The 13745-nt window shown below is 47.5% G+C and overlaps 1 protein-coding gene across 1 annotated transcript in view; it reads right to left on the minus strand.

Annotated features, from left to right (window-relative positions):
- The window catches only part of numbl (NUMB like endocytic adaptor protein), a 134845-nt gene that overhangs the window by 120006 nt on the left and 1094 nt on the right, over positions 1–13745 (minus strand). Inside the window, exons 2-3 of the mRNA XM_052044105.1 lie at positions 13202–13291; positions 1342–1463 (exon numbers count right to left, since the gene is read on the minus strand). Coding sequence (XP_051900065.1) covers positions 1342–1385 — 44 coding nt within the window. The 5' untranslated portion in view covers positions 1386–1463; positions 13202–13291. The remainder of the gene's footprint in view (positions 1–1341; positions 1464–13201; positions 13292–13745) is intronic.

A 13745-nucleotide genomic window follows, 5' to 3' on the forward strand; every position in this document is an offset into this window, starting at 1 on the left:
TATTATTGTCACTTGTACATACCGATCGTACAGGTCAATTCATTGAGGTAGTACAGGGTAAAAACAATAACAGAATACAGAATAAAGTGTCACAGCTACAGGGAAGTGCATTGCAAGTAGACAATAAGGTGCAAGGTCATAGATCATGAGGTCAAGAGTCCATCTCATCATGTGAGGGAAAGGTTCAATAGTCTTATCAGAGTGGGACAGAAGCTGTCCTTGAGTCTGGTGGTACGTGCCCTCAGGCTCCTGTATCTACTGCCTGATGGGAGAGGGGAGAGGAGGGAATGACCTGGGTGGGTGGGGTCTTTGATTATGCTGGCTGCTTCACCAAGGCAGCGAGAGGGACAGACAAGAGTCCATGGAGGGGAGGCTGGTTTCCATGATGTGCTGGGCTGTGTCCACAACTCTCTGCAGTTTCTTGCGGTCCCGGGCAGAGCAGTTGCTGTACCAAGCCGTGATGCATCCAGATAGGATGCTTTCTGTGGTGCACTTACCTCCTGGGCCACTGTCACTGACACTGGCCTGCCCACCAAGGCCTGTCAGCCAGTACTCTGGGGCAACAACACTGAGGCAACCACACTGGCAGTTTAGATTTCCTTTCCAGTCAGAGAGCCATACTTCACAGTAACAGGCTCTTTCGCCCACCTAGTCTGTTCTGATCATCCAGCACGCATTCACGTTAATCCTACGCACTCCCCACATTCCCATCAACTCCAGCAGTCCAGATGAAGGGTCTCGACCCAGAATGTCAACAGTCCATTTCCCCCCATAGATGCTGCCTGACCCACTTGAGTCCCTCCAGCATTTTGTGTGTTGTTCCCATCAACTCCCCCCCATATTCTACCCCTCACCCACACACTGGGGGCAATTTACAGCGGCCAATTAACCCACTGACCCACATGTAGTTGGGATGTGGGAGGAAACCGGAGCACCTGGGGGGAAACCCACGCGGTCACTGGGAGAACGTGCAAACTCCACACAGACAACACCTGAGGTCGGGATCGAACCTGTGGTGGAGGTGTGAGGCACCAGCTCCATTAGCTGTGCCACTGTGTTGCCCCAGTGATGAACCAGCTAACAACCTGCCTTTATCAAGCCCTTAAACACCATAAAACAGCTCAATTATTCAAATAAAATTTGAGTTGAGCTCTGTTGGGGAGATTAGTGCAGACGACCAAAATCTTAGGAGGTTTGTAAGGAGGCAGGGAGATTTAGAGAGAGCTGGCATGGAAGAGCTGAGGAGATCAGGGATGTGTAAGAGGCTGCACAGATTGGTGGGGCTGAGGCCAATGTTGTGTAGGGAAGCAGTAATGTTGAGCACAGAAAGACCCGTCTTACCCAGCCGCGTGGCTACATCCTCTGGCGTGACTGCAGTGTAGCATTGCTGCCGTTTGTCTGGAGGCAGGAATCCCTTGTCCTCTGCCCACTTGGTTGTAGAAAAGCTGTGTTGAAGCCAGTATCTAAATTGGAACAGAGCGCTTGGATGAATATTGTAGCTCGCTCTCCTTGTATTCCCAGCTCCCCCCCAAACCCCCCGCACCCACCACCACCACCCCACCACCCCCTCATCCCCTGTTTAGACTATGGCTCCGTTTTAAAACTCTGGACCTTCATTCAATTCTCACCCCTTCCATCTCTCTTCACCTCTTCTAACCACAACAGTAACATGGACTTCCCTCACAGAACTCCCCTCGAAAGAGCGGAGAAAACCTTCTTCAAGGTGGGCATATCTTGAAGAGAAATCTTGAGCAGATACCTTGGGAGATTCTATCTGGGAACACCTTTAACAGATTCTATTCACCCAGTGTGAGTGAGATGCGATCTTGTCCACCACTATTGGTCTTGATAATCCCCCACGGTGGGAATGCCACAGTGTTAGAGGTACCATCATTTTGATAAAAATGTTAAACTGAAGCCCTCAGTAGGATGTAGATCTAACAGTATTAATTTTCCCAACAATCATCCCCAGCCAATGTCACCTAAAGCAGGTTAGCCTGACGCGGTGTTGCATTATTGTTTGTGGGATCTTGCTGTGCATTAGAAAAGCATGCAAAAGTACTTAATTGGTGGGAAATTGGGATGGCCAGTTTGTGGAGGATGCTATCGATGTGACAGTCTTCCATTTCCTCTCTCTTAACACATACAATCTAACTCAACTGCAACAAACAAACTGCTGGAGGAATTCAGCGGGTCGGGCAGCATCTGTGGGGGAGAGAAGGGAATTGTCGACGCTGCTCGACCCGCTGAGCTCCTCCAGCAGATTGTGTGTTGCTCCAGATTCCAGCATCTGCTGTCTCCTGTGTCTCCAAATCTAACTGTCAATTCATCAGTACGAATTGTTCATAAATAACTCTCGCTCCTTCACTTGGAAGTACCACACCCCAGACTGATGTGCTGTGTTCATGTTAGCTTGTGTTCCTGTTACAAATCCAAGAAGGATCAGTGAAGAATATTCCTGGTGGGACTTGGGTCTGGTTCAACTTCACTTAGTCATCTAGTCAGCTCTGTCAGAGGGAATGGGTCAGAATAAAAAGTTACATGTGTGTTCCTTTAAGGTTTCTACAGAGCTGGGTGGCTTCCAGTGACCCCTCTGAGTCAGCTATCTCATGCGATTAAGCCCTTGTGCTCTGTCCCACTGAGTCAGAAGGTTGTGGGTTCCATTCCCATTTCAGGCACTTGAACACAAGGTGCAGTTTGTGCTGAGGTATTGATGAGACATCAGCCTTCCCTCTGGGGTGAAACTTTGAAGATTCCATTCCATCTTCCTGGGCCCAATGTTTTAACTCCTCAACCATCATCATAAAAAGAGGCGAGTTGGATGTTATAACCTTGCTCTTTGTGGGATCTTGCTGTGCCGCATTTCCTCCATAGCAACAGCACTTCGTTGGTTGTGAAGGTTGCAGGGGACACCGGGCAAGGTGTAGAATAGGTTCCGGTTTTGGGGGCTGGTGGTTAGGAACCCAGCTGAGGGAACATGGACTTTGGAATTAGGCTGAGCAAATGGTGGTGAAGACCCTGTCCCGTTGAGTCAGGGAAGCCGTGGATGGTGTTGTATATATACAAATGCACAGATAAAAGCTCACTATTCTTGAGGTAGGGAGGGGAGAGACTCAGCCTGCCATCCTTCCTCTGAGGGTGATTCTGTGACCCCTTCATACTAATAAAGTGTTACAGTTACAGAGAAAGTGCAGTGCAGGCAGACAATAAGGTACAAGGCCATGACAAGGTAGATTGTGAGGTCAAGAGTCCATCTTATCATACTAGGGGACCATTCAATAGTCTTATAGCAGCGGGACAGAAGCTGTCCTTGAGCCTGGTGGTACGTGCTTTTAGGCTTTTATATCTTCTGCCCAATGGGAGGGGGAGAAGAGAGAATGTTCGGGGTGGGTGGGGTCTTTGATTACGTTGGCTGCTTTACCGAGGCAGTGAGAAGTGTAGACAGAGTCCATGGAGGGGAGGCTGGCTTCTGTGATGTGCTGAGCTGTGTCCACAACCCATAAGCAGCTACAATTGATTTTGTACTATTTGTGCTATGAAACTATCCTCCACTAACTGTATCTTCTGGGTTAAAAGGAATCACCATCTCTAATAGATCACATTATAATTTGGATCACAGATTCTCTCTCCCTGTGTAAATTATGTATAATTTATGTTAATTTAATTTTCTGCTAACATGTTTGTCCCACTGCAAAAAAAAGCTAATTTTCATGGCATCTATACCCTGCGTATGTATGCCAATAATGAACTTGAACTCTAATTCTTTGTAGACCCTGTAGGCTGTTCCTTGCTTTAAAGGAAACTGCCTGAGCAGCAGATAGGGCTGTGGCTGCAAGTCTCATCCAGCCTCCTGATCACTGGCTGATGGGACATTGAGCTGGCTGGACACCAATAGCCCTGAGGTACCACGGTTACCCACCACCCCTTCCCTGCCCATGGTTTTGCTTCAGGCACGAGAGGCAGTGTGGTGCAGGGTGTTGGTGGGTCAGTGTGGTACCTCAGGGCTATCGGTGTCCAGACTATCTGTAAAAGGTAAAACTAACAGCAAATATCAAAGGAAATTCACAACAGCTGACAGGCACCATCCTCTGCTACACTGCAAGGAACTTACCGATTTATTCTGCAGGCTACTAACCAGGACAAACATTTGGTGCCAGGTGGTTCAACAGAACAAAAGACAGCAGGGGAACGAGGCAGAGAGCTCTTGACGTGCGTGGGACTGTGGTGAAACAAGCTGGGTCTGTCCTGAGCCCACCTGTCTGAACATTTGGCAACACATTTGTTTTCTAACTAAGCCGCTTAAAAACCAAGCACTTTCACACGTGTAAGGGAAAGGCCCTGCACACGGGAGCTGAGGATAATAATTCCGAGGCTGGTGTGGGTTTGGGAGTTACTGGCTGTCAACGCAGTGGAAGCAGAAACCTTCGCCACATTCAGGAAGAAGTCGCTGATCATCTTAAGAGCTGTAACCTATAGAGCAACTGACCAAGAACTCGGGGGTTTGGTCTCAGCTGCTCTTCATTAGCTGGCATAGAAATGATGGGCTGAATGGCCTCAGTCTCTGCTATAAACCTCTGTTGGTGGCACCACCTGAGGACATCTCAAAACTCTTTATAGCCTCTGAAGGGGTTTTGAAATATAGACTCTGTTGTAATGATGAGAACTCTGGTTCCTATAACCTCCTGCACTATCCCGTTCCTAGACTCCTATCTTAGACCCTTCCGATTGTCCACAGGGGTTTCCATGAGACTAATCTTCAGTTCCTGGGAAATTCTAGATTAATCCTACAGGGTTGGTAATGCATGGCCAGGAAGTGAGTTGATTAATCTTCAAGAAGGTTTGTGGCATTTGGTTCCATATGTAAAAATATCCATGCACCTTCCAACACCTTCACCCTCCCTACAAAATGTCCAAAAGCCCTTTTGAGGAGTGGTTACTAATGTGGGGAAATGTGTCAATTAATACAGCATTGTGGTCGGTGACCTGATGATCTGTTCAGAGACACTGAATGTAGGGTAAATGTTGGCCCATAGATAAACATCTATCATCAAAGATCCCCACCATCCGGGCTGTGCCATCTTCTCACAGCTCCCATCAGGCAGGAGGTACAGAAGCCTGAAGTCCCTACACCACCAGATTCAAGAACAGCTACTTCCCTTCAACCATTCAGTTTGTGAACCAACCGGCACAACCCTCATCACTACAGTTTAGCAACACTATGACCACTTTGTGTAGCGGTTAGCGTAACGCTATTACAGCACCAGCCACCCGGGTTCAATTCCGGCCGCTGTCTGTAAGGAGTTTGTACGTTCTCCCCGTGTGTCTGTGTGGGTTTCCTCTGGGTCCTCCGGTTTCCTCCTACCTTCCAAAGACGTACGTGTTAGGAAGTTGTGGGCATGCTATGTTGGCGCTGGAAGCGTGGCGACACTTGCGGGCTGCCCCCCAGAACACTCTACGCAAAAAGATGCATTTCACTGTGTGTTTCAATGTACATGTGACTAATAAAGAGATCTTATCTTACTACAATGGACTTTGTTTTTTTGTTCTAATTATGTCCTTTCTTGTATAATTTATGTTTAATTTATGCTTTTCTTGTGAATGTTGTGTCTCTGATGCTGTGTGCCTGTGATGCTGCTGCAAGTAAGTTTTACAGTTGTGCATATGACAGTGACTCAAAACAAACCGGCAGATTCTGAGCCATCCTGGCCCTTCCCTTATCTTTCTTCTACCTTGTGGGAGAAGATACAGGAGATTGAAAGCTGGGAGATCCAGACTGAAGAACAGCTTCTTCCCCACTGCGAACAGACTCCTGAACTAATCACCTCTCTCACATCCCCTTCCTGGTGGTGCTGCCACGTTTTTGGACTGCTAACGCTACCTCTTGCAGTTATTCCATTATTGTCACTTCAGCGTTTCATTTTGCACTACTTCAGATTGCACGACAATCTTTGCACTGTTTTGTATTGTATTTATTGTATACTGTTTACTCTGTGAGCTTCAAGTGAGCAAGGAAATTCGTTGTACCCTGGTGTATATGACAATAAACTAATCTGATCTGAATCTGACCTGATCTGAATCTGATCTAAAACCTGGTTTCACAGGCATCCTGACGGTAGTAGGGTGTGGATGAACAACAACCTGCTTTTACAGAATCACAGGGAGAGTACCACCAGGAAGGTTCCCTTCTGGTTGCCTGTGTCCATTGAGAAGGAGTCCATCCACCAAACTCACATCCCGCACTGGGTGCAAAGCTTTGCACATTTCCCCTTTGACCCACCAATTTTTATAGATGCACCATAGAAAGCATCCTATCTGGATGCATCGTGGCTTGATACGGCAACTGCTCTGCCCGAGACCGCAGAGAGTTGCGGATGCAGCTCAACGCGTCACGGAAACCAGCCTCCCCTCCATGGACTCTTTCTACACTTCTCGCTGCCTCGGTAAAGCAGCCAACATAATCAAAGACCCCTCCCACCCCGGACATTCTCTCTTCTCCCCACTTCCATCAGACAGAAGATATAACAGCCTGAAAACATGTACCACCAAGCTCAAGGACAGCTTCTATCCTGCTGTGATAAGACTATTAAACAGTTTCCTAGTACGATCAGATGGACTCTTAACCTCACAATCTACCTCGTTATGGGCTTGCATCTTATTGTCTGCCTGCACTGCACTTTCTCTGTAACTGTAACACTTTATACTGCATTCTGTTATTGTTTTCTCTTGTCCTACCTCAATGCACTGATGTGATGAAATGATTTGTATGAATGGCATGCAAAACAAAGTTTTTCACTGTACCTCGGTACATGTGACAATAATAAATGAATTTACCAACTTACATCAGTACCGTTTAAATCTGATGAGAGTTCCTGCCTCCACCACTCAGTTCCAGGCCCACATCATCATCTGGGTGAAATAATTTCTTGTCTTCTCACCTTTAACTCTTCTTACTTTATATACCAGCCCCTGGTTTTTGACCCTCTGGGAGAGAGGTATTTCCATTCTTTTCTGTCTAGACCCCTAATAATTTTATGCACCTTGATTAATTCTCCCCTCAGTTGTTCCAAAGAAAACAACACCAGCCTACTCCAGTCCTGGCAGTGGCCTCAGGAATCTCCTCTGCACCTTCTCTGGTGCTGACACCTGTTCCTTCTGTGTCGTGACCATAACCTTACTCAGGACAACACCTTGTACAGCTCCTTTAATGGAATAAAGTGTTCCGAGATGCTTCGCAAAGCATTATCAGCCACAGTGGGAGATGACCGAAAAGGGAGGTTTTAAAGAGAACTGTAAATTCGGGAGCCTGAAGCTGCCGGCGGTGGGGTGGCAGTAATGGAGGATGAGCAACAGGCCAGATGTTTAGGCACAGCTGCCAAGGATGGAGTGACAAGTTCAGGCTTGCATTAGAGGTGGGAGTGGTACAGCACAGAGGTCTCGGTGCAGGAGGTTGTAGCCTTGGCAGGGCCAGGGAATAGGGGAAGAATTTTAAAACCAAAAGGTTGCTTAAGTGAGTGTGCATGAAGATTGGCAAGTGAGGGTGTGATGTGGAAAGGACGGTGTGAGATAGGACATACAGGGAATTAAATGTGTCAGCACAACTAATGAACAAGATATTTGACTGTGTGATTATGGAAACAGACCCTTTGGCCCATCTCTCCATGCTGACCAAGTTGCTTACTTGAGTTAAATTGGTAAATTGGTTTATTACTGTCACATATACCGAGCTACAGCAAAAAACTTTGTTTTGCATGCCATCCATACAGATCATTTCATCACATTAGTGCATTGAGGTAGTACAAGGGAAAATAACAGAATGCAGTATAAAGTGTTACAGTTACAGAGAAAGTGCAGTGCAGGCAGACAATAAGGTGCAAGGCCATAACGAGGTAGATTGTGTGGTCAAGAGTCCATTTTATTGTACAAGAGGTCCATTCAATTTGTCCCATTTGCCCGCATTTGGCCATATCCATCTAAACCTTTCCTATCCATGTACCTGTCCAAATGTCCTATAAACATTGTAATTGTACCCGCCTCTACCACTTCCTCTGGCAGCTCGTTCCATACACCCACCACCCTCCGTGTGAAAATGTTGCCCCTCAGGTCCCCTTTAAATCTTCCCCCCCTCACCTTGCACTGATGCCTGTAGTGCCCCTCATGGTTGGTTTAATTTGTCTGGGATCACGACTGTGCATATTGGCTCTGCTCGATGGGTGTAGCAGCCGAGGGGAGGAGGAGGGCGGTTGTTGTGAGGCTGATACTCGGTTCTGGGTATCGCTGGCAAGGCCAGCATTTATAGACCATCCCTAATTAATCCCTGAGAATGTGGTGGGGAGCTGCCTACTACAGAGTGCAGGGTGTAGTCAAGAGTCAACCCAATCAGCCTGGAGTCACGTATACTGTAGGTCAGAGCAGGTAAGGATGACAGATATCCTTCCCTGAAAGCCGTCAGTAGGTGGAATTTTACAATAATCCGGTCATTATTTTGCTGTGGTCATCATTAATCGGATTAATTAGTCATAGAGTCAGCAGCTTGGAGACAGGCCCTACAGCCCAGCAGCTGTATGTAATCCATCAAGCACTCACCTCCACTCACCCCATTTTATTCTCCCCCCACCCCCATTCCCATCAACACTCCCCTAGATTCTACAACTCAACTAACACACAACACAGGAGGGATAACTCACAGTGACCAAACTACTGATGGGATGTGGGAGGGAACTGGAGCACCCGGGGGTAACCCATGCGGTCACAGGGAGGTCGGGACCGAACCCCAGGTCACTGGAGATGTGAGGCAGTGGCTCTACCCGCTAGTTGTTGATACTTCTCCAAGTTCCAGATTATAATCTGAATTCAGTCCCAGAGCTTCCGTGGTGAGATTTCAATCAGAGCTCTGGGCTGGTGGTCCAGACCTCTGGATTACTCATCCAGAAATGTCACCAATGGTCGGGAGGGTGGCACCCAAGATTCTTGGACCTCTGATGTGGCTTTGAGAAGGGAGGGATAACTAAGCACACTTGGAAGGATAGTTGGGGGGGTGGGGGTTGATGCAGTATAGTAAGATGTAATCGATGAACATGAGTTATTGTGGTACATGGCTGGTGTACATAGAACACAGCACAGCACAGGAACAGGTCCTTCAGCCCACAATGTTGTGCCAAACTAACTAAGCTAATGACACCTAATCCCTTCTGCCTGCACACAGTTCATATCCCTCCATTCTCTGCACATAAGAGATCTCTTTATTAGTCACATGTACATCAAAACACACAGTGAAATGCATCTTTTGCATAGAGTGTTCTGGGAGCAGCCCACAAGTGTCGCCGTGCCTCCGGCGCCAACATAGCATGCCCACAACTTCCTAACCCGTACGTCTTTGGAATGTGGGAGGAAACCGGAGCACCCGGAGGAAACCCATGCAGACACGGGGAGAACGTACAAACTCCTTACAGACAGCGGCCAGAATTGAACCTGGCGCTGTAAAGTGTTACACTAACCGCTACACTACCGTGCCTGCCTTGTGCCTATTCATTCATGTGCCTATCTAAAAGCCTCTTAAGCACCTCTCTCATATCTGCCTCCACCACGACTTCTGGCAGCACATTCCAGGCACCCACCACTCTGTGTAAAAAAACTTGGCCCACGCATCTTTTTTTTAATAAATATTTCTCTTCAGTTTTTACTGTGGAGAAAATAATAGAAGCTAAGGAAATGAGGATTATGAGTGGTGTTGTCTTGGACCACATACAGATTAGCAGGGAGGAGGGATTGGAGGTCTTAAAGTGCATTCAGGTGGATAAATCCCCAGGGCCTGACCTGGTGGATTCTCGGACCTTGTGGGAAGAAGGATAAGAAATTGCGGAGGCCCTTGCAGAGATCTTTGCTTCACCTCAGGCCACAGGTAAGGTTCTGGAGGACTGGAGAGTCACTAATGTGGTACCTTTTGTTTAAAAAGGGGAGCAAAAAACAAGCCAGAAAACTACAGGCCGGTGAGTCTGACATCAGTGGTGGGTAAATTGCTGGAGGGGATTCTGAGGGACAGGATCTACCAAGATTTGGAGAGACAGGGTCTGACTCGGGACAGTCAGCACTGCTTTGTGTGTGGGAAGTCATGTCTGACAAACCTCTTGGGGTTCTTTGAGGAGGTAACCAAGAGGGTAGGTAAGGGTAGGGTAGTAGATGTTGTCTATCTGGACTTAAGCAAGGTCTTTGACAAGGTCCCTCATGGCAGGCTAGTTTGGAAGGTGAGATCACATGGGATCCAGGGGGAGATAACAGATTGGATTCATAATTGGCTCAGTGGCAGGAAGCAGAAGCCGATGGTTGAGAGTTGTTTCTCAAACTGGAGGCCTGTGTCCAGTGGTGTGCCACAGGGGTCGGTGCTCGGACCTTTGTTGTTTGCAATTTATATAAACGATTTTGATGTGAATGTACAAGGCGTGGTTAGTAAGTTTGCAGATGATACTAAAATAGGTGGTGTTGTAGTTAGTGTAGAAGGGTATGAAAAATTACAGGGAGATCTTGATCAGCTGGGTATGTGGGCTGAGGATTGGCAAATGGCTTTCAATCCAGCTAAATGTGAGGTATTGCATTTTGGGAGATCAAACCAGGATAGGACTTGTACAGTGAATGGTAGGGCCCTGGGGAGTGTTATGGAACAAAGGGACCTAGGAGTGCAAGTGCATAGCTCACTGAAAGCAGCGTCACAGTTAGATAGGGTGGTGAAGAAGGTGTTTTTAGCACCCCCTCCCTGGGAAAAACACTACATGTTTTCACCCTGTCTGTATCCCTCCTGATCTTATACACCTCTATCAGGCCACCCCTCAATCTCAATCTCCTGGCACTGACTATAGGAGCTGGGAAGCTATGATGCAGTTAGAGAAGACATTGGTTAGGCTGCACTTGGAGTACTGTGTACAGTTTTGGTTGTCCTGTTATCGGAAAGATGTTATTAAACTAGAAGGAGCGCAGAAAAGATTTACCAGGATGTTGCTCGGACGTGGGGGCCTGAGTTATAAGGAGAGGTTGCGCAGACTAGGACTTTATTCCCTGGAACGTAGGAGATTGAGGGGTGACCTGACAGAGGTGTATAAGATCGGGAAGGATACAGACAGAGTGAAAACATGTAGTCTTTTTCCCCAGGGAGGGGGAGCGAGAAGCAAGAGGGCATAGGTTTAAGATCAGAGGCGAGAGATTTAAAAGGGACATCAGGGGCAGCTTCTTCACACAAAGGGCAGTGTGTATTTGGAATGAGCTGCCAGAAATAGTGGTTGAGGCAGGCACGTTCACAACATTTAAAAGCCATCTAGATAAGTCCATGGATAGGAGAGGTTTAGAGGGCTGTGGGCCAAACGCGGGCAGATGGGACTAGCTCACTGGGCAACACAGTCGGCACGGACGAGTTGGGCCGAAGGGCCTGTTTCCATGCTGTGTGATTCTATGATTCTATGAATGTTCCCCCTCTCACCTTAAATGCATGCCCTCTGGTATTAGACACTTCGACCCTGGTGTACCACTGTAGCCGTTCATTGGGAACGCTTTCATTGGCTGTTCCCGAGACAATATGATCCCAAATTTTCCTGCCAAATACCAAAAGGATGGATGTGCGGGGAACAATGTCATCACTCAGAGGTATGTTGGGCACGAGGGCAACTGACTTACAACCAAAAGCGCCCAGTTAGGTGAGTTTCAGAAACAACCCATCGATACCATTGGACTCTGGGAAATATCAATCTCCAATTATAGAACACTGAAAAATAACAGCATTATGCAATTGAATTTCCCAACAATTTTTTTCAATTGTGTTTGTTGCAATGGGCTGAGAGACGACAGCACCACTTTATAGGATTAGCATTACCAATTCATGGACTTGTTGACCTCACCAACCTAAGAACTGTAGTGTCTACAAGGTCAGGGCACCTCAAAGCATCTCACCACCACTGAAGTACTTTTACAGTAGAGTCACTGTTGTATTGTACAGTCAATTTGCACACGGTGATCTCTCAGAAACTGCGATGTACTGGTGACCTACATAGAACACAGAACAGTACATGGAACTGGCCCTTCGGCCAACAATGTCTGTGCCGAACACGATGCTGAATTAAACTACATCCCTTCTGCCTGCGCAGATCCACATCCCTCCATTCCCTGCATATTCACCTATCTATCTAACAGCCTCTTAAACAGCACTATCATACCTGCCTCCACCACCATCCCAGCAGCCCGTTGCAGGCACCCACCGCTCTCTGTGTAAGAAAACTTGCCCTGCACATCTCCTTTGAACTTTCCCCTCTCACCTTAAAGCCATGCCCTCTAGTATTTGACATTTCTACCCTGGGGAAAAGGTTCTGACTGTCTACCCTATCTATGCCTCTCATAGTTTTATATATTTCTATCAGGTCTCCCCTCAGCCTCCACCGCTCCAGAGAAAACAACCCAAGTTTGTCCAACCTCTCCTTATAGCTCATGCCCTCTAATCCAGGCAGCATCCTGGTGAACCTCTTCTGCACCCTCTCCACATCCTTCCTGTAATGGGGTGACCAGAACTGCACACAATACCCCAAGTGCAGTCTAACCAAAGTTTTATACAGCTGCAACATGATTTCCTCACTTTTATACTCAATGCCCCGACCAATGAAGGCAAGCATGCCATATACCTTCTTTACCACCCTATCTCCCTAGTTTTAGGGAGCTATGGACTTGGTCCCCAAGATCCCTCTGCACGTCAATGCCGTTAAGGATCCTCATTAACTATATACTTTCCCTTTACACTTGACCTCCAAAACTGCAACACCTCACACTTGCCCAGATTAAACTCCATGCCCGGATTGAACTCCAGAGCCCAGAGGACCAGTTAAACTTGCAGTGACGCTGTGTGAGGGTTAAGTGTTATGGAGACACAGGAGATTGCAGATGCTGGGATCTGGAGCAACACACAAAGCACTGGAGGAACTCAGCAGGTCAGGCAGCATCCGTGGAGGGGAAACGGATAGCCAACATCTTGGGTCAAGACTCTTCGTCTGGATTCTGGAGTCTAGCTGAAGCGTGTCAACCTGAAACATCGACTAGCCATTCCCCTTCCATAGACGCTGCCTGACCTGCTGAGTTCCTCCTGCTTTATGAGGGTTAAGTGTTAACCTGTTGATGACCCTTTGCAACCAGTGGCCCCACACTCTCCAACAGACTCACTGCGCGACGAACTCACATGTCAGCCTGGAGGATCGGACGTCCATTCTGGCAGGTCTGTGCTCCCGCTGTTCCCTGGACATGGTGACGGAGCAGTTGTGAACTTCACCTGAAAAGGCCAGGGTCGAGAATCAGCACCCGCAACATTGGAGCCTCCTCCAAACCCAACCTCCAAGAGTATTTTTTTAGAATCTTAATCATTAGAATCATTATAGAACAGGAGTCCATTTAAACCATCAATCCCGTGTCGGGTCTCTGTAGCAATCTACCCAGTTCCGTCTCCCTGCTCCTTCCCCACATCCATGCACATTTTCCCTCAAGGGTCTATCCAACTCCATTCTAAAACTCCTGATTGACACGATTTGATGGAGGAGCAGAAAGCATTGCCGAATCCGATTATTACTGCATTACCTGCTGTGCCACGGGCAGCAGGGGGAGATTATTCAACCTCTCTGTCCTGTTCTTCTACCCAATGTGACTGAGCTAGACTTGTCTTTCAACTCACTCTGCCTGCCTGGGTTACATAACCTTTTCACCCTCTTAACTAACTGTCCATCTATTCA

Source organism: Pristis pectinata, chromosome 35, assembly GCF_009764475.1.
Source record: "Pristis pectinata isolate sPriPec2 chromosome 35, sPriPec2.1.pri, whole genome shotgun sequence".
Taxonomy (NCBI): Eukaryota; Metazoa; Chordata; class Chondrichthyes; order Rhinopristiformes; family Pristidae; genus Pristis; species Pristis pectinata.